The 24,831-nt window shown below is 55.5% G+C and overlaps 3 protein-coding genes across 4 annotated transcripts; 1 reads left to right on the forward strand and 2 right to left on the reverse strand.

The window, feature by feature from the left end:
• Positions 1-103: 103 nt before the first annotated feature.
• Positions 104-5,672, forward strand: LRRC46 (leucine rich repeat containing 46). Its single transcript, XM_055324756.1, has 8 exons — positions 104-440; positions 540-645; positions 2,504-2,612; positions 3,707-3,753; positions 4,026-4,135; positions 4,312-4,381; positions 4,699-4,847; positions 5,177-5,672. Exons 1-8 carry the CDS (start codon positions 431-433, stop codon positions 5,542-5,544), a joined length of 969 nt encoding a protein of 322 aa, XP_055180731.1. The 5' UTR covers positions 104-430; the 3' UTR covers positions 5,545-5,672.
• Positions 5,673-6,204: 532 nt separating this feature from the next.
• Positions 6,205-9,790, reverse strand: SCRN2 (secernin 2). 2 transcript variants are annotated; one of them, XM_055326331.1, is made up of 8 exons: positions 9,716-9,790; positions 9,178-9,351; positions 8,766-8,947; positions 7,989-8,188; positions 7,339-7,554; positions 7,047-7,212; positions 6,774-6,954; positions 6,205-6,514 (listed from the first exon to the last, which is right to left on the reverse strand). In XM_055326331.1, the coding sequence occupies exons 2-8, from the start codon at positions 9,349-9,351 to the stop codon at positions 6,356-6,358; spliced, it is 1,278 nt and encodes a 425-aa protein (XP_055182306.1). In that variant the 5' UTR covers positions 9,716-9,790; the 3' UTR covers positions 6,205-6,355. The 2 variants fall into 2 exon arrangements, with proteins under 2 accessions (XP_055182306.1, XP_055182312.1); XM_055326337.1 differs by having other exon boundaries at positions 9,681-9,756.
• A 4,319-nt stretch (positions 9,791-14,109) lies between these two features.
• SP6 (Sp6 transcription factor) lies at positions 14,110-20,104 on the reverse strand. Its single transcript, XM_055336815.1, has 2 exons — positions 19,925-20,104; positions 14,110-17,769 (listed from the first exon to the last, which is right to left on the reverse strand). Exon 2 carries the CDS (start codon positions 17,709-17,711, stop codon positions 16,581-16,583), a length of 1,131 nt encoding a protein of 376 aa, XP_055192790.1. The 5' UTR covers positions 17,712-17,769; positions 19,925-20,104; the 3' UTR covers positions 14,110-16,580.
• Positions 20,105-24,831: the final 4,727 nt, after the last annotated feature.

Here is a 24,831-nt window from a genome sequence, read left to right on the forward strand (position 1 = left end):
GAGACAGAAGGAGCTAAGGATTGTGGGAAGTCCCGGGGCCGGAAGCGGCCGGCCGGAGCAGTAATCCGCATGCGCTGAGCCCGCCGGCCCCGACGCCCAACCTGGCGTCCAGTCTCCTAGCAACGACGCTCTGCCGGTTGAGCTCGGCTCTTTTCTCTCGATCCGCACCCGCCACTCTCTCTACCCACAATCCGCCAGGTTTGCAAACCCCTTCGCACCCCTCAAAAAACTCTAGAGCTCCCGCCTCGATTTACTTTTGTCTTCTACCCCACCTCATTAATTGGCTCTGAATTAGCCACCTGCCCTCGTCCCTCGAGTCTCCGAGCTTCTCTCGCCTGCTACCATCCTGCGTTCCGCCATCCCCGAGGTGGTCCAAGTTGGTTGGCTTCCCTTAGTTCTCTTCCTGTGCCAGGCCAGTAGCCTTTAGATCATGCCCGGAGGTGAGTAGGGGACTGGGTGACGGGTAGAACAGTTGGATAACGGTAGGGTCAGGCTTCCAAGAGTAAGGAAATGGAACAATCGGACCAATCTGTTCACAGCTAAGCTTGCCCAGAGTCCAGAGGAAGAGAGCGTGTGCATTACCGAAGCCCTTATCACTAAGCGGAACTTGGCCTTCCCTGAGGATGAGTATCTGTCGGAGAAGATGTGAGTGCCGGGGGGTAAGAAAGGGGTGCTGGACGATTGAAACAGGATGACCAGTCCCCTGAGCTGTACTGGTTGTCAACTCATCTTCGTCCCTCTCTTTACTTACTCCACGCATCCAATCAGTGGTAATATCCAATTGATTTTGCCTCCTTAAACATTATTTTTACCGTGCCCACTCAACTGCCTTAAATAAAGCCCTTAAGCCATCACCTTTCAACAAACTTTTATTCTCCCTGCCCTCAGTGGAGGCTCACCATACAATTGCCAAAGTAATCCTTTTAAATGACAAATCTGATTGGGCACTCCCTGAGAGAGCCTTCCTTGGCTCTCTAGTACTTCCAGAATAAAATCCAAATGCCTTAGCATGAGTTGACGTCTGCTCCCTTTTCATCCTTATTTCCTTCTGCTTGAAATGCCTTCTCCTCTTCCCCTTCTCCCCTTCCTGGCTAACTCCTACTTATATGTCATCTCCTCCTGGAAGCATTGCCTGTTCCCCTATTCAGGACTCACTGCACAGTCCATGTACTCCCTTAGTGCCTTGTATTTGTGTCTGTCATCCACTTGTTTTAAATGTTTGGCCTGATATATTATAATGAATGCCTTACTGATGAGTAAGATTGAACCATATGGCTATACCATAGTGTTGATGAATATTTGGATTGTTTCTAGTTTTACACTGTTGGAAGTAAAGCTCCTAGGGACATTATTAGAAAAGTCTAATGCTTTGTATGAACATGTGCTTTTATTTTTCTTGGTTTTATATCTAAGCAATAATATGAATATATCATTTGTGTATTATTTGCAATGGTATTACTGAATTTTGAATCACTTGTATGCTATGGTACAGTATTTTTATCAGATATGTTATTTGCAAATATATTGACTCACTCTTTAAAAAAATAAAATTAGGGCAGCCCGGGTGGCTCAGCAGTTTAGTGCCGCCTTCGGCCCAGGGCGTGATCCTGGAGACCTGGGATCGAGTCCCACATGGGGCTCCCTGCATGGAGCCTGCTTCTCCCTCTGCCTGTGTCTCTGCCTCTGTGTGTGTGTGTGTGTGTGTGTGTGTGTGTGTCTCACGAATAAATAAAATCTTTTAAAAAATAAAAATAAAAAAATAAAATTAGGGGTGCCTGGGTGGCTCAGTTAGTTGAGCGTCTGTCTTTGGCACAGGGCACGACTCCAGGGTCCTGGGATTGAACCCTGCATCGGGATCCCTGTTCAGTGAGGAGCCTGCTTCTTCCTTTCCTTCTGCCTCTTCCCTCTGCTCGTCCTTTCTCTCTCTCTCTCTCTCTCTCTCTCTCTCTCTCTCTCTCAAATAAATAAATAAAAACATAAATGAATGAATGAATTTATGTATGTTTTGCCTGCTTCCCTAACACTGATGGGCAGGGACATTCATTTGTCTCTAGTGGGCACTTATTAAATGTTGTGGAATTAATGAATGAGTGAATGGAACAAGTGCTTTTCCTTCCATGGGCCACTCAAAGGGAAATGAGGAAGGATCCTCCTGCAGAGATTGTCTTATCTTCCCTGGCCCCTGCTTCCACCATCTGCGCTGGCCCAACGAAGGCTTTCCTTGCCTCTGAGTCTCTCCAGGAACCCATAAGCTGCTTATCACCCATTTCCCTGAAGGGCCCTACTCCTCTCACCCTCTGATCCATCTCAGTGCTACTTACCAAGATCCAGGTCTCCAGGTCAACCCACTTCATGAGCTGGACACTGCCACATGAGCCAAGAAATTGTTCCTGACATCCCATCAAAGCCACTTAGCTTGAAACACCTCCCCCCACCCCATCTTCCCTGCAGAGATGCCACAGAAGTGGCGCTGTGTTAAAACATCTGCTGACCATTCTTCCAGGTTTCACACTCTTGCTGAACTGCAGACTGTCCGCCTGGACCGGGAGGGGATTACCACTATTGGGAACCTCGAGGGCCTACAGAAACTTCACAGCCTTTATCTGCAAGCGGTAACTTCTTGCCTCCTGCCCTTCCCCCCCCTTCACCCTCTGTGAACCAAGTCTGTTTAATTCTGAAAGCAACCAATCAGGTCATCTTGCCCATTCCCAGGCGTTCAGGTAGGCAGACATTCATTGAAACTGTTCCCAGATAGGGCACCCAGCTGGCTCATCTGTGGAGCATGTGACTCTTGATCTTGGGTTTGTAAATTCAAGCTCCATGTTGGGTGTAGAGATTACTTAAAAATAAAGTCTTGGGATCCCTGGGTGGCGCAGCGGTTTAGCATCTGTCTTTGGCCCAGGGCACGATCCTGGAGACCCGGGGTCGAATCCCACGTCAGGCTCCCGGTGCATGGAGCCTGCTTCTCCCTCTGCCTATGTCTCTGCCTCTCTCTCTCATTCTGTGTGACTATCATAAATAAATAAAAAAAATTATTAAAAAAAATAAAGTCTTAAAAAAAGAAAGAAACTGTTCCCAGATGAATCAGGAATTCTCTTGAATTGAAAAACCTATCTTCCCAAAAGAGATTCTGAGAATGCTCTTGAATCACTGTCAGACACTTCTCTTGCTCTCGAAGTTCTTTTTGGGGTCTACCCTAAATCTCTTGCATTTATATAGCTGGAGCCCATTTCCTGTTTTGAAGAAGTGGAAGAGGGAACCAGAAGATTCCTCTGCATCCTTCATAATCTTGAAGATTGTTTGTGGTGCTGGTTGACTGGCTGATTTTCAGTCTCCTCCACATTGAATATACCCAGCTCCTTTAACTTTTCCCCACAGAAACTTCGCAAATCAAAATAATATATATTCATTACTCCCCGTGTGTGCATAAGCCACCACCAAGGCCTTTTGTATTTCCCCATGGCCCCTTGGCTTCTTTCTTGATTTCTAGGTCCTTCTTCAGCTGTGGGGTGAGCACGGTATACTTAAATGAAGTTTAGGTAACCCCCAAGTTTATACCCTTCATCATCCACGAGAAAAAGCAGATCATCCCCAGGTGGTGAGAACTGGTTCAGGGAGCAGGATGGTCATTTCCAAAGTGCCAGCTCTCCAGCTGCGCAAGTAGACATGGTCTACTCAGTTTCCCTAACTCTTTTGCTTTCTGCAGAATAAGATCCAGCGAATTGAGAACCTGGCCTGCATCCCCTCCTTGCGGTATGTGGTGTCAGGGCTCAGGCCTGGGGTAGGGGGTAGGGAGGGAAACCTGGTAACGCCCCCAGAGAACTGGTTCAGACCTCTCCTAACCTAATGTCTTATCCGCTGAGGATGCAGCAAGCCTCACTCTGCTTCCCTCACCTGGGAGGCTATGTGTCCCCACTTGTCATCAGGCTGCTTAAACAGGGTTGCCGGGTACCTGGTGCCCTCCTCCCTTCCTCTGGTAGTTCTGTGATTCAGCTCTGTCTCTGTGCCCCTCCCTCCCCCTGCAGCTTCCTGTCTCTGGCAGGAAACCAAATCAAGCAGGTGGAAAACCTCCGTGACCTCCCATATCTCCAGTTTCTGGACCTTTCTGAGAACCTGATAGAAACACTGAAGCTGGGTAAGAATGCCCTGGCCCTGGCTCACGGGATAAGCCTCCCCCCTCTCTGCCACCATATCCCTATGCTTGCATTGGCAGCACAGCCTCTGGGGGTCTGGAGAGACTGTACAAAGAGGCAGTGGCTTTGGGCCAGAAGGTGGATATGGTACTTTCCTCCCCCTCTCTGGTGCATGCAGATGAGTTCCCCCAGAGCCTTCTCATCCTCAACCTGACTGGAAACAGCTGCACCAACCAGGATGGGTACAGGTGAGGAGGACCTAAGGGTGAGAAGAAAAGGGGTGATGGCTGAGCTCCCCCTTTTAACTCCACATGGGTCCCTCTCGGCCTGCACACCTGGGATCACCATCCACGGCACCTCCTCCTCCACCACCCCAGCTCACATCACCCCCAGGGGTCCACATGAAGCCAACACTTAGCTCTCTGGGGCTGACTGCAGCCCCATCTCCCAGCTCATGAACACCACCCCTCCCAATGTGGTTACTGTGGCTTGTGTCTGCACATCCTCCCAGGCTCCCCACTCATGGGTGCTCTCCTGGGTGGCCTCTGCTCTTTCCACACTGCAGGGAGCTGGTGACAGAAGCCCTGCCATTGCTCCTGGACCTGGACAAGCAGCCTGTGGTAGAGCACTGGACCTTGGATGAGGAAGATGAAGCCTCAGGCGATGAGGATGAGGAGTTCCCAGAGCTAAGCAGCCCATTCTGCACAGAGCGAGGTGGCCCTGCTTTCCCAGACTTGCACGCTCCCTAGAACTCAGCTCTGGCCTGTGTGCCACTGGGGAAGCTAAGATGGCTGTGGCAGCTAGGGAGGCAGCCCCAAGCCCAGATCATCATCTGGGCCAGAAAAGGACAGTGCAGCCAGGACAAGCTGGCATGCGAGTGACTTGTCCTTCCCCACCTCCAGCCCTCAGCCCCCAACCCCGAACCCCTCCCCATGAGGGACAGCAGAGGGTTAGTTTGCCCAGGGGACCAGAGACCTCCCTTCCAGGGGCCTTCCTGCCAAGCCTGGGCCTCCATTACTATCCACTGCCTTGGTCCCTCACAGGCTTCCTCAAGGAGCTAGAGCAGGAGATGAGCAGACACAAGGAGCGCAGGCAGCAGGCAGCCCTGACCGAGCACCTTCTGAGGATGGAGACAAAGCCCGCCCTCACTGACCTCCCCCAGCTGCCTGGGGAGCCCATGGCAAGGGACAGCAGTCCTTCTGTCACTCCCAGGCAAAGGAAGGAGACATCCCCCAAGCCCACTTCCTTGTCACAAGCTACCTCTGCCACCAGGAAACTCTGCCCGCTGGTTTCCAGCCAGCAAAGCATCACTCAGGCAAAGAAGGGAACCAGAGCAGCCCTAGTCCCTAAGGCCTCTCTGGCTGGGGCCCCCGGCACAAACAAAACTGTGACCAAGAGAATCAAGAAATGAAGTACATACAGCCTAGCCTTATCAGCAGTACCAGGGGAACAAGGGATGGGGAAGAACAGGGCATGAAGTGGGGCCTCCCCTCCTTCTCTGACCCCTCACCTGTGGCAGAAACCTATCTCAGTAAAACGTTTCCAGGCCCCAAATATGTCTTTTATGTCATTGGAAGCATCTCAAGGGAAGCAAGCAGTCAAGGCAGGGGGAAAGAGTCACAGAAATACAGGACCTGATTCTAAAGAACAAGTTTCTGACCTTTTGGGAACGACCCCAAGAATTGGCGCACCTCGGGTCCCCACCTGGCTTCCTGGGTACTGAGTGGGCATCACCTTGTGGAAGATGCCATCTTACGGAGGCCACATCTCACTGCCACCCTTAGGGAGCCCTTCCAAGGTTCAAGCCAGGGACCAAAAATCCGTGGTTCTAATTCTCCCTAAAGAGTAGCCCCATATTATGCCAGGCATGAACTCTTGTGCACACCCACTCACACACCTGGGGAGGCCACCTCTCCTCAAGGGCTCCTTCCACAACTTTCTCCATCTGTTCCCGATCACCCAAGTGAGAAGACTGTGCTGCCCAGCAAGACAACCAGAGGCCTTGTAGTCAGCTCAGGGCTGCCCTTCACCCTCATTTGACTCTCCCACCACCGCTACACCTGGGATCAAGTTCACTGACCAGGAAAATAACGTACTTTATTTGGGCAAAGGCCGAGCTGGCTGCCCAGAACGAGGCTGAGGGAAGTGAAGGGCTTGTGCTGATCCTACTACCCTACCCCAGGGGTCCTGTGCACACCCCAGCCCAGGAGGAGCCGTGGCGCTCAGGCATATACCTGGCTCTCCCTCTCCACAAAGGCCTGGAAGAGGGCGCCCAGCTTCTCTGCAGGTGGAGCCTGCTCCCCGGACAGCAGCCCCCGTGCAGCCTCCAGGCCTTCTTGCTCCAGATCCCGCTGCTTCTGCCGGAGCTGCTGCCCCCGATCCTGCCCAGGAAAGGTGGACATGAGTCCCCGGGACAAGCTTCCCTCCAGATAGAGGGAAGATACCTGCCTCCCCCCACAAGCGGGAGAAAGGACAGGGTACCAGACATTCTCCTGGGCAGCTAGCTCTGAAGGCAGAGACTCCTCTCCCCAACTCTAGAGTCTCTCCCCAACTGCCAGGTCCCCTCATATTTCCAGAGTCCCAATTGGGGGTGTGAGAAGTGCATCATGCCCCCAGAGTAGCCCGTTCCCTGGGGGTTACCTGGTCACTCTCCATCAGCCCCAGGGCCACCTGGTGTCCACGGTAGAGGGTGTGCCGGCGATCCACTTGAGTCTGGAATCGGGGCTGGGTCCGAACAGGGTCCTGTGCTCCAAAAGTGGGGGACAGCACCTGGGGGACTTGGGCCGCCCCCGCCCCAAAGATGAACGGTTTGAACACTGACCTGATGGGACAGAGATGGAACGAGCAGAGGCTGTCACATCCCCGCAGGTCCCCTGGCTGGCCCTCTGCCTTCCCCAGCCTCATTTGTGTTACCGGGATGGGTCCGGTGTGGCAGTGAGGAAGTGGACGCAGGGCTGTGTGCGATCCTGGGGCAGGATGGACACCATGCTGGCCGTGGTGCGAAAGCCTCCAGAGTCCATGCAGATGCCGCTCTCCTTGTTCCTGAGGATGTTCATCATCCCCTCCGCCGTGAGGCCCCCTGCGAAGGAGCACAGGCTGAGGGGCCGCCGCGGCAGAAGGGGGGACCCTGGCCTTGGGCCAGAGCCATGGGGGAGGAGAGAAGGCGGCCCCGCTGCGGCCCTCCCTGCCACCTCCCCTCACTGACCTTGCTCCTGCCGCAGCAGCTCCCGCCCGGCCTGGAAGCGGGCTTTGGCCGCCTCCATGCGCACAGGCTGCCGGGTCAGGGAGAAGACCTGAGCGAAGTCAAAAGGGCGCTGCCCACCCCACCAGCCCTGGGCCAGGGCATGGGTCCGCAGCTCCGGGTGTTCGGCCGAGATGTCGGTGCCGATGCTCAGCTGGTTGGAGATGTTGCGGGCCCCCTCTGTGGAGGAGGTGGGGGGGGTGGCTCATTGATCACTAAGCACCTATGCTGTGCCAGGTGCCGAGACCATGGTGGGGAAGAGATCAGCCCTGCCCTCACGGGGAGGCAGACAGACAAAAGGATCACAGAAATAAATGTGAGCTCACAGCTGTGATGAGTGCAATGAGGAGGCACCTGCTTGCCTAGAAGGGGGAAACCTGACTGCCAGGGAGTCCAGGAAGGCACCCCAGAGGAAGCAGCACAAGAGGACCTAAGCAAGTGAAGGGCGGGGGGAGAAAAGTCCCCCAGTGGGCTTATCTCCCACCTCCTTGGGTGTGCCTCCTATCCAAGAGGCTTGCACCTGGATCCACCCTGCCCTGCATCCATCCCACCTGCTCCCAAGGCTGACCAAAAGGGACACCTCAAGGAGGCAAGCCCCAGGGCCAGGCTCTCACCCTGGATCCTCTGTGCAGCCCACAGCCTGCCTGCTGTCTCCAGCACCCATGCCTCAGTCCGATCAGCCAGCAGGAAAGTGTTGTGGTAGCAGAACGGCGTGGGGTCCTCCCGGCAGCTGCCCCCTTGCCCGTAGCTCTCCAGCAAGCCCGTGATCACACGCAAGGCCTCCAGGGCAGAGCTGCTCCGTTCTAAAGCCAGCCTGGTGTGAAGAGAGGTGCAGGGAACAGAAGGGCAATAAGGTGTCAGCGGCTGGAGACAGAAGTTCCAGTGGACAGAAGGAGCCCGGAGAGGCCCAAGTCGCATAAACAATCTGCCAACGGTAGTTGTATTAAGCACAGTTAGGCCAGTGGTTTTCAAGCTCTGCTCTGAGGGTCCCATGAAGAGGCCTGAAACAGTCTCAGAGAAGAAGTTCACTGAGTCGCCCAGCCTCTCTTCAACCAGAGCTGCTCTGCCTTTATTGGTTTTTTAAAATGGAACTCATATGAAATTTCATTTGGGGGGTGGTGGTGGAGGGAAAGCACTTCTATTGAAAAAAGAAATTTGAAACCACTGCCCTGTTTTGGGACCAGGAGAGGCACAGAAATGGCCACATTTGGGAGCTCCTTACCAGACTGGAGGTGGGACCAGGAGAAGGGAGAAGCAAGGGCAGCCTCTCTGGTGATGGCAATGGGGACAAAAAGCTGGAGGCCCTTGGGAACCTGGCTTGGAGGAGGGGAGGATGGCCTGGGTCAGTACTCAGCTCTCAGACTCCAGATGAGGGAGGGCAGGGTCCCCACCTGAGCAGATCCATGCCCAGCAGCGCTTCCCCCTCTCCAACCGGCTCCTTGGTCCACACTGCCTCATTGCCAATACAGACACCATGCTCATTGGCGCCCATCTCCGCCCCCCACAGCCAAGAAGGGCGGCTCAGGATGACAGCGTGAGTCTTTGGCACCTGCTCCACCTCAATGTAGGTGCACTGCAGGTAAGGAAGGAGAAAGGGAGAGTCCACTCAGAAAGGGTTTTATTCTTCCCACTTTACAGACGAGGAGGTTCAACAATAGGCTAAGTCCAGCTCGGGAGACTAGAAAGTCATGCTCTTTCCACCACCTGTGGCAGTTTTCTGGGTGTGAGCAGCAGAGGAGCAAGGTCTTAGCAGAATGTCTGGATCTGCTACACCTCTCGCCACTCCCATAAGGCCTAACCCACCTGGAGGCGGCTCCCAGGGGCGTGAGTGCTTGCTGGTACAAACACCACCTCCTGCACCTCGTCCCGGGGCCGGTCAGAGTTCTTGGCAAAGATCACCGCTGGGATGGCCGAGGCCGGGGGTACAGAGACAAAACAATCGCAGGAACACGGGGTGTCCGGGGCACACGAAGCCATCTGGGGAGATGGTAGAGATGAGCTTGTCCCTCTGGTGCTACCTCTCCACCACCCTGGCCAGGGCTCAGCCCTGGGAGCCCCCTCTCCCACCACGTGTAAACAGACACGTGTGGGGTTCCGGACGCTCAGCACCGCACACACACTGCACGTACGGTGTGCGCGGCAGAGGCACCGCTCTCGCCCCAGGCTGCAGCCTCGGGGGTCGGGGCACTCCGAGCGCACGCTCCCAGGGCCCAGCCCTACCCAGAGCCCAGCCCCCCGAGGCAGTGGCGGGACCCCCTGCCTCGTACCCCGCCTCCCCAAGAGTCCCACGCCCCTCTTCTGCCCACCCTTTCTCGCTTCCCCAGTACGGCGTGCCCCTCACCCTCCCTCCCTGCAAGATCCCCAGATCAGTCCCGAGCGCCACCGCCTCCGCTCCAGGTCATTGGGCGGAGGCTCGCAGGTGACCTGGAAGGCTTTGGCCCGGGGGGCGGAACCGGAACCAGCGGCCGCAGTTCCCCGGTTATCCACCAGGGCGCGCGCCGGCACCGCTTCTTGGAGCCGAGCGGCCTTGGAAACCGCGCTAGGCCGCCGGCCCTTCGCGGCGCCCCTTCAGGCGGGACGGAGCCTGCGATGAAGGGGGGGGGGGGGCTTCCAATGGGGCCACTGTGGGGAGCGGACGCTGGGGGTGAAAAGGAGCCCACATGAAAAGAAAGGAAAGAGGGATCCCTGGGTGGCTCGGCGGTTAAGCGCCTGCCTTCAGCCCAGGGCCTGATCCTGGAGTCCTGGGATCGAGTCCACGTGGGGCTCCCTGCATGGAGCCTGCTTCTCCCTCTGCCTGTGTCTCGGCCTCTCTCTCTCTCTCTCTCTCTCTCTCTCTGTGTCTCTCATGAATAAATAAGTAAAATCTTTAAAAAAGAAAAGAGAGGAAAGAAGAACTGGGTAGATTTGTTAGCGCGGATTGCTAGGGGCATCTGGAGGAAAAAACTCAGGACTCGCGTCCTGGTTTTGTTTTGTTTTTAAAGATTTTATTTATTTACTCATTAGAGACACAGAGAGAGAGCCAGAGACACAGGCAGAGGGAGAAGCAGGCTCCAAGCAGGGAGCCCGATGGGGGACTCCATCCTGGGTCTCCAGGATCAGGCCCTGGGCCAAAGGCAGGCGCTAGGCCACCCAGGCGTCCCACACTCCCGGTTTGAATTACAAAGGTACCGCCAACCCCCAACCCCAACCCCCAGCACCTACCAGGACAGAAGATCTGTCAGATTGTCTGTCCGAGGGCAGGAGGTGTAGGGATAACTTAAGTTAATGTATTTTTTTAAGTACACTCCAAACCCACCCGACTCCCAAAAGTTGGATTTTGCCCCACAGTGCTCAAACTCATAGGAAGATATCTTTGAAAGGAAATTTGAAAATTTCAAGTCCAAAGATTTGGTGCCTTTACACGTAGTGAAATTGTAACAGCAAAGAAGTCTTAGCCACGGGTGCACATGTTAGTGTGTGAATGGACTCTGATCCCAAATGTTCTGCTTTCTGGGTCATTTTCCTCTATAAACTATCTCCATAACCAGCATTTAAGCAAATGCATTTCACCTTTTTGCTCTGTGGAACCCTACAGGAATGGGGATGGGAGAGATATTGCAGATTATCTACTTCTCCCACACATCCATCCTGCCAACCCATCAGGGCTGCTGCTTGGGGGGTGGGGGGGCGCTGTGCACTGCATCCCAGCATGGGGTCACTCCTGGGATGAGAATGAGAGCCAAGGCTTTCCCAGGAGGCAGACTGTGGGCAGATGTACCAGATAAGGCTGTTGGGGGATCTGAAATCTGAGATGTTTCCTAATTGCCTATAGGTATCCAAGGCTGATTCTGAAGAGGAAACCGTCCCTGAGGAGGGAGCTGTCTCTGGGCTTTACTTTCAAAAGGGGGACTGCCCCTAACAGAGAAGAATTGACTTAGAAGCTGGGCTGGAGGCACAAAGAGCATCACCTGGAACTCAGAACATTGGCATCTCATCTTGCTTCTGCTATGGATCTCTTTGGGCAGGTCATTTTACTCTTTGAGGGCCTCAGTTTCCCCAATGGCAAAATGACAGCATTGAGCTAGATCTGTGGTTCTCAATCACGGGTGGGGAGTCGAGGGGAGGGATGAGTTTTCAACAACAACCCCCACTGCACAACATCATACTTTCATACTCTGCTACTCAGCGTCCATGGCCTGCCAGCATCAGCATCACCTGGAAGCTTGTTCAAAATGCAGAATCTTAGGGCACCTGGGTGGCTCAGTAGTTAAGCATCTGACTCTGGATTTTGGCTCTGGTCATGATGTCAGTGTCCTGAGATTGAGCCCCCAGTGGGGTCCCCGCACTTAGCAGGGAATCTGCTTCTCTCTCCCTCGGCCCACACCCCCACCCCTCTCTCTCTCTCAAATAAATAAATCTTTTAAAAAAGATGCGGAATCTTGGGCCACACCTCAGACCTACTGAATCAGAAGTTGCATGTTAACACCCCCAGTGTAAAGTTTGAGAAGTGCTGCTCTAATGTGCCACCAAGGACATAACTTGGTGGGGTGTTGGAGAGTTAGTGGGGATGTCTTGAGAAACTCCATGGGTGACTCTAAGATGCCCTCTACCAGGTGAAAACAGCTAGACTGGTTCCTGAGATGTTTTTCAAACCCATACTGCTAAGATGCTGAGCTGTCGAGGTCACCAGAATTTTTCTTTTAAGATTTTATTTAAATAAATAAAGAGACACACAGAGAGAGGCAGAGACATAGGCAGAGGGAGAAGTAGGCTCCCTGCAGGGAGCCCGATGTGGGACTGGATCCCAGAACCCCGGTATCATGACCTGAGCCAAAGGCAGACACTCAACCACTGAGCCACCCAGGTGCCCGAGATCACCAGAATTAATGGAAAGTGAAGACTGGTTCAGGTGTGCTGTTGGGGAAGTGTCATGTGGTTGCTGTTGGAGGTCATTCCAGAAGCAAATGTCAAGGCTGCGTGCTGACAGACATAAGAGCCTAAAGCGGCCTGCAGCCAACCCGGCCTCCCTCCTGCACTTCCCTAGCTGCCCGCTGTGGGGCAGGAACGGGCAGCAGGAGAAGCATGTGTCTGTGGGCCACAGCGCAGCCCCAGGCGGCAGTTCCCAGGCTGCCTGCTCCTGGGGCACTTTCTCATTTCTGATTTCACTCACCCGTCCTAGTGAGCCTATACTCCCACCTCCCAAGAGAAGAGGTGGCCACTCAGAGAGGTTGCCCAAAGGGTCAGCCACGTGGCCTGAGTTCCCTAATTCCTTCCTGGTCCCTCTAGGATCGTCCCACTGGGGGTGCCAGATCTGAGGGGTCAGTGGTGGCCTTGGGTTCCCTGGGGGGGGGGGGGGGGTAGGCCAGCCAAGCAGCATTACTGCCAATGCGAGCCAGTGAGCAAACATCAGAGCCCCACCAAAGGCCCCCGCTAAGAATGCAGGTCAGCAGGAGGAGCTGCAAGGGGAGGAGGGGTGGCCCCAGCCCTGCCCAGACAGGCCCAGCCGGCCCCACAGCTGCCCTCTTGTCCCTGGGGGCAGCGATGGGCTAAAGGAAGAAAGGGCTCATCGGGTTCCTGGGGGTCTAACTCCCCCAGAAGTAGGAACACAAAAGAGGCGCCCCACAGAGTGGGGCGGGCACCAGGTCACTGGAGTATATGCCTGCCCCTCCTCCTCTCAGGTTTCTAACTCTGGGAGCAAGAGAAAGCAAATAGCTACTCCCCGTAAAATCAGTCTGCGTCTATCTGTAAGCCCTAAATCATTGATACTCCCCATCCCCAAAAGGCCTTAACTTTTGTGACCCCAGATTCTCCCAAGCATGTGATGGGATGAGCCAATTGGGTACCAGATTTGGCTCCAGGAAATTGGGTTAGGGGTGGAGTGGGGGAAACAGGAATCCCACTAGTGAAGATAAGAATTGTGGTCAAAATGTAGGCTGGGACGGTGAAAGGACGCAATACTCAACCTGCCCCTTTCGAGCCAAATAGCTCCTCTGTCGACCTTCCTAGCTTCACCCTCTGGTCTCCTGAGGTCTTTTATTCATTTCACCCGAATTAGGCCCCAGCCGCATAGCAGGCATTGGGCAGCCCAGGAAAGTGCGTACACATGGGCGTTTCTGCACATCCCTGGCCACCCGGTGGGTCCAGTGCGGGTGCATTCGTTCGTGAGCACTGTTTGTGTAACTGTGGCAGGCCCTCTAGCTGGGAGTTGCAGGAGGATCCTTCCCTCATACTTTCCAGCTGGGCGGGAGCCCATCAGATATCTTGGCTGCCTTTCATCGCCTTGTCCCTGATAGGGATCATCCTGGGTGAAGAAATCACTGCCAGTCACCCCCGCCTCACAGCCAAAGAGACCCATCACACCCCCACGGGGGTGGGGTGACTGTGACTGAGTAGGGAGGTTGGCTCTCTCCCGGAGAGGCAGGGAACCAGCGTTCTTGACAGGGAAGGGGAAAGAGGGGGCTTATGTGTGGAGGAGGAAGGAAATATCTAGAACCTTCTCATCTCCAGGGAGGGACAGTCAGCCCAGTGATCAACCCTGAGGGAGCTCCTCCCTCCCCCGGGCACCAGCCACCTCCCGGTAAGGATCTGTCCCTTCAATCAGCTCCGCTTTGCCCCAAACAAAGGGAGGAGAGGCTGCAGCAGAGCTGCGGCATCAAAGGGAAGTGTCCACCCCACCCTGCAGCCCGGCCTGGTCCTCACCACTGAGGGACACTGAGTCAAAAAGGAAACCAGAGCTGAAGACAAATGAAGCAATGATGTGGTTGATGACTTTATTATGGCATAAAAAACAGGCTGTTTCTTCCTCCTCCTCACCCCCCAAAGTGGGTTCACAGCAGTTAAAGGAAAAAATCCTACATTTCTCCTCTAGGGGGCTGCCTAGAAGGGGGCAGACAGCCAAGCAACCTAGATCTATAAAGGAGGGGAGCAGAAGAAAACCCATCCAAAGCCCTCACCCGCATCCTGAGAGCTCAAGTCCTCCACAGGGGCAACACCAGTACCCCCCCAGCCCCAACACCCATTCTGGAGTTCCCTTTAGAATGGTCACTGGGGAGGGCTGTCCTGGTGGCACAGGGAGGGGGTGGCTGGTTTCGATGGGTGGAGAAAGGCATCCCACACTCATAGTGTCCTCCCTCTCCCCCCCCCCCCCCGCCAGCCTGGCAACCTGCAGGCAATGCCAACTCTCTCCTGCCCCCAACCCTCTCAGCGAGGAAAGGGACCTCTGGTTGGGGTAGCAAGAGGTAGGGTAAAGAGGGAGCAAAAAGAAAGAACATAATTTCTTAAACTACCCCAGGCCCATGAGTCTCTCAGGGAGAGTCACCCTGTCCCTTTTAAGAAGGGCTCCCTTCTACACAAATGCATATTCCTACCCAGACCCCAAACCTACTTCCCTTTTAGCTCCCAGTCCTGGGACTGGGCTCCAGCATCCCAAGAGAGGAAGAGACACTGTGGGCCTAAGTCCTAGGACCTTGGACAGGTGAACAAGGTGGGGTCTCTCCAGCTGGAGACCCCAGGCTCAGTAGAGAAACACACATACACACACACATACACACATACAGGTACAAACAGCATGCACACACACATGCCCTAATATTAAATAAAATACCTTTTGCTTATAACTTAAAAATCAATACACAACTAATCCTCACATAGGGCTCTGGGTGGAGAAAGAGGGGCAAGGGATCAGGGGAGGTCAGAGACAATCTTACAGCCTCTACCTCTAGCCTGGAAAAGGCTACCAGTTCCAGATCCTTACCCCTATCTGCTTCCTTCCCTTTGCCTGGCCCCACCCCTGCTAGGCTTTCCCCTCCCCAGCCCCCACTCCAAGATCACAACCAGGATGTATTTCTAGCATCTAAAGGAGGGGACAGGGATAGCTTTCTGGACATCACCTCAGAAGGCAGACCCCTTCCAGTAGGAGAACACCTCCTTCATATGAAAGGGGAGTCCCCCTGGCCGGAATTGAGATGGAGAGAAAGGAGCCCCCTAACACACACCCTACAGGAGGGGCAAGGCTTGCAGGGCAACAGAGAAAGGAGAAGGTAGAGAAAAGGAAGGGTGAGCCTTAGCTTCTCAGTGAACAGAAGATGGCTGGGCAGGGGCAGAGTCCTCCACTCTGAGTGGGGACCACTGGATGTCTCTCCACTGGGACACCCCATCTACTCCCCAGACAACCAAGGTAACCCTTTTCCTTCTGTCCCTAAGGGAACGATAAATGATTGAGGGGACCCAGGACCAGGAACTACATCAATGCTAGAGTGGGGGCTGGGGTTTCTGGTTGCCTTGAAAACCTAGATCAAGTAGCAGGTGGGGAGTGGGAACTATACTGAACTTTATTTTTTTTATTTATTTTTCAAAAAAAAAAAAAAACAAACCCATGAGTTATTAAGGACTGAATCCGAGTTAGAGAGGTAAGGGGTTAGTTCCTTCCATTAGTTAGTTCCCACCAAATCCATTTCTCTCATTTTAGAAGGGGCCTTTTTGTGCTCCTCCCCCCAGTCTAGCTCTCTCCACCCCACCGCTCTGGCTGGGAAGCTGTCTGCGGTTCTGGCCTCTTCCCCTTCTTCCTTCATGGCTCCATCAGAGTGGGTTTGGAAGGGTTAATCAGGAGGCACATCAAAGGAGTTATTTCTACAGCAACAACCCTCCCAACCAGATAGAGACCCCTCCCGAAGGGGGACCCCTGTCTCCCCCACTCCACCTTGGCTTTCCCTGGGGAAACCATGGGGATAGAAGCACTATAAGGGGGGATGAAAGGGACCTGGGCCGCAGGGCGGGTCCAGAGGCGCTTTTATGTCCCGGTTCCCAGGCGCTGAGGACGTGTCCAGGCAGCTACCCGCAGCGCCCGCGGCGGCCCCACTCCTCTCTGCTCCGGGGACGCGCCGTCTCTTCCAGCAGGTCCCCTCCGCCCTCCAGCCGCGGCAGGGGGACCCCACCCCAAACCCCCAGCAGAGGCACAGGAGTGAAGTAGTGAGGAAGGGGAGGACAGAGAGGCTTTTGCTCCGCTCCTCCCAGCCCAGCCAGTCAAACACGTCTGGTCCAGCCCCAGAGACTAAAAGAACCCCTAGCGCCCCGTCTCCCTGACCCCGCACCCCTTCTTCTCCCCCTCAATAAATAACCACCTCCTCCCCGTACACAAGGCGCCCCCCACGGGCGTCGATCAGCCCAGCGGGACATCTCCTCTCGCGCCGCCAAGGGACACCAGCTGGGGGGAGCGGTACCGGAGGAGCTCAGTTGGAGGGAGCCGCGCTGCCCTCCGCCTCCCGCTTGCCTTTGCCCCCGGGGGGTTCCACCGCTCCGCCGGCCTTGCCCTCGCCCGGGGCCGCCCCTGCCGCCTCCTCTTTGGCGCCCTCGTGGGTTTTCATGTGCTTGGCCAGGTGGTCGCTGCGCATGAAGACGCGGCTGCAGACCGCACAGGGGAACTTCTTGGTGCCCGTGTGGGTCTGGAGGTGGCGCTGCAGCTCGTCGGAGCGCGTGAAGCGCTTGCCGCAGAAGAGCCAGTTGCACACGAAGGGACGGTCGCCGCTGTGCCAGCGCAGGTGCGCCTTCAGGTGCGACGTCTTGGCGTAGGCCTTCCCGCAGCCCGGGATGTGGCAGTTGTGCAAATGCTTCTTCTTGCCCCCGTCGGGCCCGCACGGAGCCCCCAGTCGCTCCGCCTCCAGGCAGTTGGGGCAGCGGCACACGGTCTGGCCCGAGCTGCGCGGCACTGACCGCCGGGAGCCTTTGGGCCGGGCGGCTCCGTCCAGACTGGAATCTAGCCCCTGGGACTCCGGGGCGGCCGCTTCCAAGGCCTTGGCCCCGTCGGGAGGCCCCAGGAGGTGCTGCCCTCCGGCGGCCGGGAGGAGGTGGTGCGGGTGTGGGTGGGGCGGCGGCGCGCAGAGCTGGTGGTCTCCGACATAGCCCCCCAAGCCGGCCTGAAGCGCCCCGGGGTGGCCGGGTGAGGTCAGCGCGCCCTGAGTGTGGGGGAGGTCCATCCAGCTGGTGCTCGGATGCAGGTCCCACCACGAGCCATCCTCGGCGCCGGGGTGAGTTGGCCGGAACCACGATTCGTAATGGTGTGACATGTCCGGCTGCAGGAGCTTGGAAAAGGGTCCCGGGGCCAAGGGACTGTCGCTTTCCAGGTCCTCGCAGGTCACCCGAGAGGAGGCCCCCGGCAGCTCATAGCCCTGCGAGAAGTCCACCTCAGGGCCCAGCGGGAGGCTCTGCAGCTCTCCAGGCTGCAGCGGGGAGGGGTAGTCCCCGGCCTCGGGGCTCGTGTGGCCCTGGTATGTTTGGAGAGGCTGCAGGTCCAGGCGCGGTGGGGAGGCGTGAGGCGCGTCCGTGTGCTGGCTGCCCAGAGAGCCGCAGACAGCGGTTAGCATTGCCGGGATCCTGGGTGGGGTGGGGAGCAGGGATGGTCAGGAGCACCTCAAGTGGAACCTAAGGGAGGCAAAGAAGAGGTGAAGTGAGCAAAGTCGCCAACTCACTTCTAGTCCTAACCCAGATACCCTCCCTGCACAGTGCTCCTCTCCCGCTGGGCTGGGCTGGCAGCTGGCCGGCAAGTGAAAAAGAGGAAGGCACCTCTGAGTGGGGACTAAAGACTCATAAACAGAATTTGAGAGTCATAGGAAGGGTTGAGGGTATGAGGTTCCCAGCCAAGGATGGGGGGGGGTGAGTCTACCTTCATCTAGCTGATCCCTCCTGTGGGGACTCCAAGAATCCTGAGAGTTGGGCTGGTCCCAGGCTGGTAGGTCAGATACACCTACAGTACAGCGCTCAAACCATCCCCACCCCAGGTGCCCAGGCTGGTGCAAAGGGCAGTGGCATTTACCCCCTGCAGACGGGCTGCCACCCCACTGGAGGACCGAGACTCATCTCTGCTTCCCTAGTTTAACTAGGGAACCAGAGGACCCAGATGAGGAGAGGGTGGTGGTCTCTTTCTGAAACTCAAAGCTTGAGGTGATCTGACTTTCCAAAGCCCAAAGCAGGTTCTGAGATATTAGAGAAAGAGACCTCATTCCATTCCCCTCAGCTCTCTGCCTGACTGGGTTGCCATGGCCCCAGCAAATCCCCTTCCACACTGGCCCCCACCCCTTTCCCTCAGGCAAGGACTTCACCCCGCCGCCACCCCCCACCCCACCCCCTATAGCCACAGTGCCCATTCCCAGGGGACATCTCCCTACCAGAGAAAGTTAAGCCTCCTCTGCTGTCCTGACCCACACTGGCGCCAGCCAGCTCTGTCTGGCTGCTACCCATCCCTTCCTTCAATTGAGGGGAGACCCAGATGTGAAGCTGGGAGGGGTCAGCTTTCCCAGGGAAGGGGGTCAGCCAGAGAAGAGCTTACTAACAAGCTCAGGAAGGTAAAACTGTCACCCCGGTAAAGGATGTCAAAGTAGGGACAGCAAGGGGGAACAAGAAAAACCAGAATCACAGAAATTAAGAATTACCCCCAAGAGATTATATAAGGGAGTGCATTCTAGGCATGGATCATTTTTAGGAGTTCTGCAGATGGTTCCCAGATGCTGCAAAGTGTTGAGAACCACTCTTCAAGCAACCCTCTTATTAAAAAAAAAAAAAAAAAAAAAGAGGAAACTGAGGCAGTATTTGGAGAGGTAACTGGAACAGACATTCATTTACTTGTTCCATCAACAAATATGTACTCTGTGAACCAGATCCCTGGACTCCTGGTCTGTTACCCTTTCCCTAAATTGTGGGGAGCCTAAAGACGTCCACCTCATTCTTAACCACGTATCTGTGATTTGAAGGTCCTCTTTCTCACCACCTCTCCCTAAGGCCTGGGAGCCCTGGTGCTTCAGGTGTGAGTCCGTGCGCCTGGACTTCTCTGATGGTGGGGGAGGAGGTTCAGTGGTTTAGGGCCGGGACTTCGTTCCAAAGCACCGCTCCGCTGACCCTACCACCTTTGGCCTCTGCGACCAAAGAAGTGGCCCAGGTAGTTTGGGAGAGGGGGGGAGAGGGGGACTGGGGCGCCTACTCAGGCTCCGGCTGCCTTACCACAAGAAAGGAACTGGGTGAAGCAGCAGGAATGGAGCCTCGGGCCCAGGCGCGGCAGCCCAGGAGGGGCCGGTCGGGAGCCGCGAGGCCTAGGACCCTAATAGCTTTTGGCGTCTGGGAACTGCCCCAGGGACTGGCGTGGGGGGTAACGACCCAGGCTCCAGAGTGGCCTCTCCCGACGCAGAGCCAGGGAGCCCGGTCTCGGGATGCCAGGGTTCAGGAAGGGAGGCAGCAGGGCGCGCACTCTCGGCTTCCCGCGCCCCGACGCAGGAAGCCGGGTAGAGACACCCTTCCTCCCCCTTCCGCCGTCTCCCTCTCCCGATCACCGGCGCTCAGGTGGCCAGGGCTTCCGTGCTCCCAGTCCCCAAGGGCCCAGGCCTCCGGTTGTCCCAGTCGCTCCAGTTTCTCCGGTCCCCCGTCTCGCCCTTCCGCCCAGTTGTCGTTCGGCCGGGGCCCTAAGCTCCTCGGATTCTTTAGGACCACCTCCCCCGAGGCCACCGCGGGCTGCGGCGAGTTCGGGGCGCTGCTTTTCGAGAGGATCCCCGGGGCGCGCGCCCCTCGCCGCCCCGACCCTGGCTCCTACCTCGAGGCTGTGCTCGGGCTCCGGGCTCGGCAGGCTGGCGCGCTACCGACGGTTGCTCATGGGCCCTGCGCGCCGAAGGGCTCTCCAGCGGCGAGGGGCCGGAGCCGAGGACAAGCGGGGGCCGCGACCAGACCCGGCGGCGGGCGGCGGAGGAGCGGCGGGCGGGCGGGAGGGCGGCGGGCGGGCGGGAGCCTGGGAGCGAGCGAGCGAGCGAGCGAGGCCAGCTCCGCCCGTGACTCACCCGCGCTCTCTGCCTTCATCCTCTGCCCTGCGCTCCTTTTTCCCCCGAGTCCGCGGCCCCGCCCACCTCACCTGCCGCCGCCTTTAACCCTTGCGGGCTCGGCCGGACCCGAGGCTGGGGCGGCCGGGCCGGCGGAGAGGGGGCGGGCTCGCTAACTGGGTCGCCTCCGCCCCTCCCTCGCTCCTCCCCGGCCCCTCGGCTCCCGGGCCGGGGTCCTGGGCGGAGAGATTCCCAGGCTCGGAGACCCGCCCCTCGCGCGCAGAACTGCCGCGGAGCCGGCCGGGTCTGGCGGGGGACGCGGGACTCAGACCCCGGGGGCCCGGAGAAGGGGGCGGGGGCCCGGGGTGATTAGGGGCGTCCCTCAGGGCGCCGCTTGCTGCCTCGGCGCTCGACCCACCCTCCCGGGTGGGCAGCGCTGCCGGGGTCCTGAGAGCAAAAGGAAACAGGACTGAGCGCCAAGGATGTGTCGGGTGCACCCCAGGCCTAGGCCGTGAGAACCTCCCCCCGCCGCTTCGCTCCAGCACCACACCCCTCCCCCGGCCTTTCGTCCCGGCTTTCTGCCTCTCCCTCTCCGGTCACTCGCCCTTTTGGGGGGCCTCCTCTTCTCTGCCCGCTCCCCTGCTCTCCCACTTGCCCTTGTCTGCCTACCCCTATTCGTCTCCCAGGCGCCCCCAGCCCTCACTCCCCATGTCCCCTTGGGCAACAACCCCAGCGCCCCCTAAGTCCACCTCTCAAATAGGCGACCCCTGCGTCCGGGAGCCGCGCGGTCTGCGTCCGCCCTGCCACCCCTTGAGACCCCCCCCCCCCGCTCCCTTCTCTGAAAGTTGGGGCTAGGCGCCTGCCTGAATGACCCTGGGTAGGAACTCTTCTGGAAAGAATCGATCCACCCCTTGCACAATTCTCACCTGAATCTCTAAAGCGAAGTTTCTTAAGATTCCGGGATTCCTTTGATGAAAACAAATACACACACACAATGCAACATCCTGGCAAAATTTCGGGGCGTTCAGGGCGCCCACCGAAAAAATTCTCTCAAGGTCTCAGTTGGTCGAGATTATCGAGCGCCAGTGGCTAGGAGAGTCCCTCCCTCCTCCTCGCCCGACTGGCCTGTGCGCCCGGGTAGCCGAGGCTCCCCTTCCGATCGGTGCCTCCTCCACCCGCCGCGCTGACCTCCCGAAGGGACTCCTTTCTTGCAGGGGAATTCGGATCGATTTCCGTATTTTTTTTTCGTTGCGCCGTTTGACTTTACTTGTGCGCTTTGCCATCGGCTTTTTAAATTTCGTTTTTTGTCTTTGCAGTCTATTACGCACAGCAGGACCAGAATTTAGGATGATTCAATCTCACCTCTACAGCCTCGATTCCACTATTGCTTGATCCTGCTCGAATTTCCGTTGGGGACCTACTCGAAGTGCACTATAAACGACTAAACTGAATCCACGAACCACCTGAAAATCAGCCTTTGCATGTGTGGTTTTCCCCCTAAACCCACAGTCTTATATCCATTTGGGGTCAATGTCTGATTCTTCTGTTTATCCCTCTTTCCTAAAACAATCTAGGCAACCTGAGCTCAAATTGGGAGACTTTCCTGGAGCATAAAAGAATTGATGTACCTAAAATACTTAGCCCCTGGGTCCCCTGGTAAGCTTAAAAAAGCAACGGAAAAATGCTGTTATAATTATTAAATAAGTGGGTTCCCAGCAAATATTTGTTGGATTAAGGTAATAGTCACAAGATCTTTGGACAAGAAGTTGGTAGACCTAAATTCTAGCCCCAGCCCTGGACTTGCTAAGCTGACCTGGTGGGTCAGGTTGCTTGGAGCCTCAGTTTCTTCCTGGGTTAAAATGCAGTTAGAGCAGTTGCCCTGCAGGATAAAAAAGACAGGCGCTTGGGAAGCCTGGAGGCAATCCAGGGATGTCAGGGATTGTACTTTATGATCAGTCGAGAATTTCCTTCTTCTGGACCCTCAGACCTCTGTGATGTAGATTCTCAAGAACTGCTCTGGATTTTTCTGGCTCCTGCTACATCCACAGCTCTCTAGCAACATGGTTTTCTCTCTGCTCACTGTGTTCACTCACAGCCATGTCCAGAATGGAGCCTGTAACTTGGACTCCCGTGTTAAGTGTGATTTAACCCATAGGCTAATTAATTCTCTGCCTCCTTCCTCCCTGCCGCCCACTGGCCTTCTGACTATCTCTGAAGCTACTGCTCTTTGTTTTTATTTATTTATTTATTTTTTTTTTTTTGAGAGAGAGAAAGGGAAAAAAGGGAGAGTGAGAGAGCACAAGCAGGGGGAAGGGCAGAGGGAGAGGAAGAAGCAAACTCCCCAGTGGGGGGGGGGGCTCAGGTTGAGGCCCCTCCTGGGATGATGACCTGAGCCAAAAGCAGACACTTAATGGACTGAGCCACCAAGACACTCCAAAGCTATTGCTCTTAAGGTGCTAACACTTGTGCAGTGATAAGTTCCCCCACCTCCCATTTTTTTCTAGGCACCAGATTATTTTATCTTCCTGGCTCCTTCCGTCCTTCCCTGGAAAACAACAGGGAAAGGGATCTAACCCCTGGATGATAGACTTCCCACCCCACTTTCACCCCAGGAGCAAAGACCCTCCAATCTGCCTGTGGCTCATACTAGAGTTGTCTCAGAAAACCCAGCCATCTGGCTTTCCTGCCCTGCTTAGCTTTCTGCCTCTGATTTAAGGTACTGTCTTCCAGTGCCACCCCCACCCTTGTATTCTTCTGATTCCAGTCCCTTCCATTTCCCACTTGCCAGATCTTTTCCTATTAAACAGTGCCCATGGTCTGATATTGACACAACTGCCAACATCACCGCTGCCCAGTACTCTTATGTCTTCTCAAAACTGAATAATGCTGCCCACCACGTCTTGCACACAAACTATTTACCCAAAACTTGGGCCATTCCTGGACTTTCTCCTTATTCCCCAAAAGGGGTAAATAGATTTTGCCATAAGTGTCCAATCCTACCACCCCTCTTCTCACACCTCATTTATACTCAGCTATCATTTTGTACCCAGAGCAGCCTCATTAGTCTCCATGGTCATCATGACCACCATTTATTTATTGAGCATCTACTTTGTTCCTGGTGCTTTACACAAATACCTCTAATTCTCATGGGCATGCAGAAAAGTTGTTCTTATTATTCCCATCATACAGATGAAGAGTTCTGCCAAGGATCAAAGAAGTTCAATGACCTGCCCATGATTTCTGAGCTATTGAATGAGACAGAGAAGGAAACTGAGTCCAGATCTGTCAGGCTCCAAAGCCCTGTTCTACCTGCTATTCCATCTGGCCTCACTAGAGCAACAGCACTGGACCCAGGAGTCCGGCTCCCTTAGATGCTGAAGGTGAAGGGGATACCATTCTCAAACTGATCCCCAGACCAAAGCCATCTAGGATCTTGACTTTAATAGGACAAACTGGTCCCATCTTGGATTGCTGGGACAAGTCACATTCTATCCGTGGTTCCTTCTAAATGTTAGTTGTCCTTCTGTGGAGGCTGCACTATGAACATATCAAAACTCGTCTGCCCATAAAAATTGTCTAGTATAAGTCTTCACTTTACTGGTAGGGAAACTGAACCCCAGAACAGGGAGGCAAGTATCTCAACGTCATACAGAAAGTTAGAAGCAGACTAAGGACCCGAACCCCAGTCTCCTAATTCCTGGTCGTCCACTCTTCTTCCCACTTCCACTTCCCACCCCCTCCTTCAGGCTGTACTTGGAAACCTGCAAAGTAATGATCCTGGATACCAACACATTCCCCCTTTCCTTCCCTCATCCCACCCTGCCCAACCATGTTCCTAGGAACCTGGACAGAATCCAGAGCTGGGACCAAACGGTTCTCTTTCATTCGTCTGTATTCATTCAGCAAACACTTGCTGAGGGTTGACCCAGGGCCAGGCACTACGCTGGACACTAATTCTATTACAGATCCAAATATCACTAGCATCCATATCTGTTTAATCTAAAAGATGAACCCAGCTGAGGATAATGCATCTGTATACGTGTGTGTGTGTGTGTGTCTACACTTGTGTGTGCATACCCATCATGCCCTATATGTGTACCTTTGGGCTTGGATATGGGGTGTCTGTCCCCTCTCCTCCATCATAAAGGGAATTACCCACGGGATATGTACAGAGGTTTCTCCTTTCTTCTCCTGCAGGTGTTCTATCATGCATGAACTTCTGCGTGATGAAGTGTGTGCCTTGTATGTCTATCAACATCTGCCCATCTTTTCTCTCAGAATGAAGCCCCTGGATGACCACTCCACTTCTCCCCCAGATCTCAGCCCAGTCCAGTCCAAAGACTTCCAAAGGAATCCTCTTTGGTTCTCCATACAGAGCCCCCCAGGACCTCCCTCTTATCTCCTCCTCCCAGATTCAGAGAGAATCAAGCCTTCCAAACCCTTCTCAATGATCCCTTTAGAGTGGAGACTTGGTCCTCTTGCTTCCTGAACTGGACAGGGTATAGCTAGCCCCTCTTACCAGTCCATGGAGCCCAGAGCTGGCAGCAGCAGTGAGGGGCAAGTGGGGGTGATGGGAGAGCCAGGCTTTATAAAGGAGGCGACAGCCAGAGCCAGAGGGGGGAGGTGAGAGTCGCAGGCAGGGCTGCTGCCAAGTCCTCACGGCCTCTCGGAAGCTTTTAGGATAATC

Source organism: Nyctereutes procyonoides, unplaced genomic scaffold (genome assembly GCF_905146905.1).
Source record: "Nyctereutes procyonoides isolate TBG_1078 unplaced genomic scaffold, NYPRO_anot_genome, whole genome shotgun sequence".
NCBI lineage: Eukaryota > Metazoa > Chordata > Mammalia > Carnivora > Canidae > Nyctereutes > Nyctereutes procyonoides.

Bases quoted from the DNA above. Each gene is read 5' to 3' on its own strand.
- LRRC46 (XM_055324756.1), top strand. The intron at 646-2,503 runs GTGAGTGCCGGG...CCATTCTTCCAG, and splicing joins GAGTATCTGTCGGAGAAGAT to GTTTCACACTCTTGCTGAAC. The intron at 4,382-4,698 runs GTGAGGAGGACC...TCCACACTGCAG, and splicing joins ACCAACCAGGATGGGTACAG to GGAGCTGGTGACAGAAGCCC.
- SCRN2 (XM_055326331.1), bottom strand. From the start codon at position 9,351: ATGGCTTCGTGTGCCCCGGACACCCCGTGTTCCTGCGATTGTTTTGTC. The intron at 8,189-8,765 runs GTGGGGACCCTG...TCTTCACACCAG, and splicing joins CTGGGCATGGATCTGCTCAG to GCTGGCTTTAGAACGGAGCA. The intron at 7,555-7,988 runs GTGAGAGCCTGG...CCTCCTCCACAG, and splicing joins GGCTGCACAGAGGATCCAGG to AGGGGGCCCGCAACATCTCC.
- SP6 (XM_055336815.1), bottom strand. From the start codon at position 17,711: ATGCTAACCGCTGTCTGCGGCTCTCTGGGCAGCCAGCACACGGACGCG.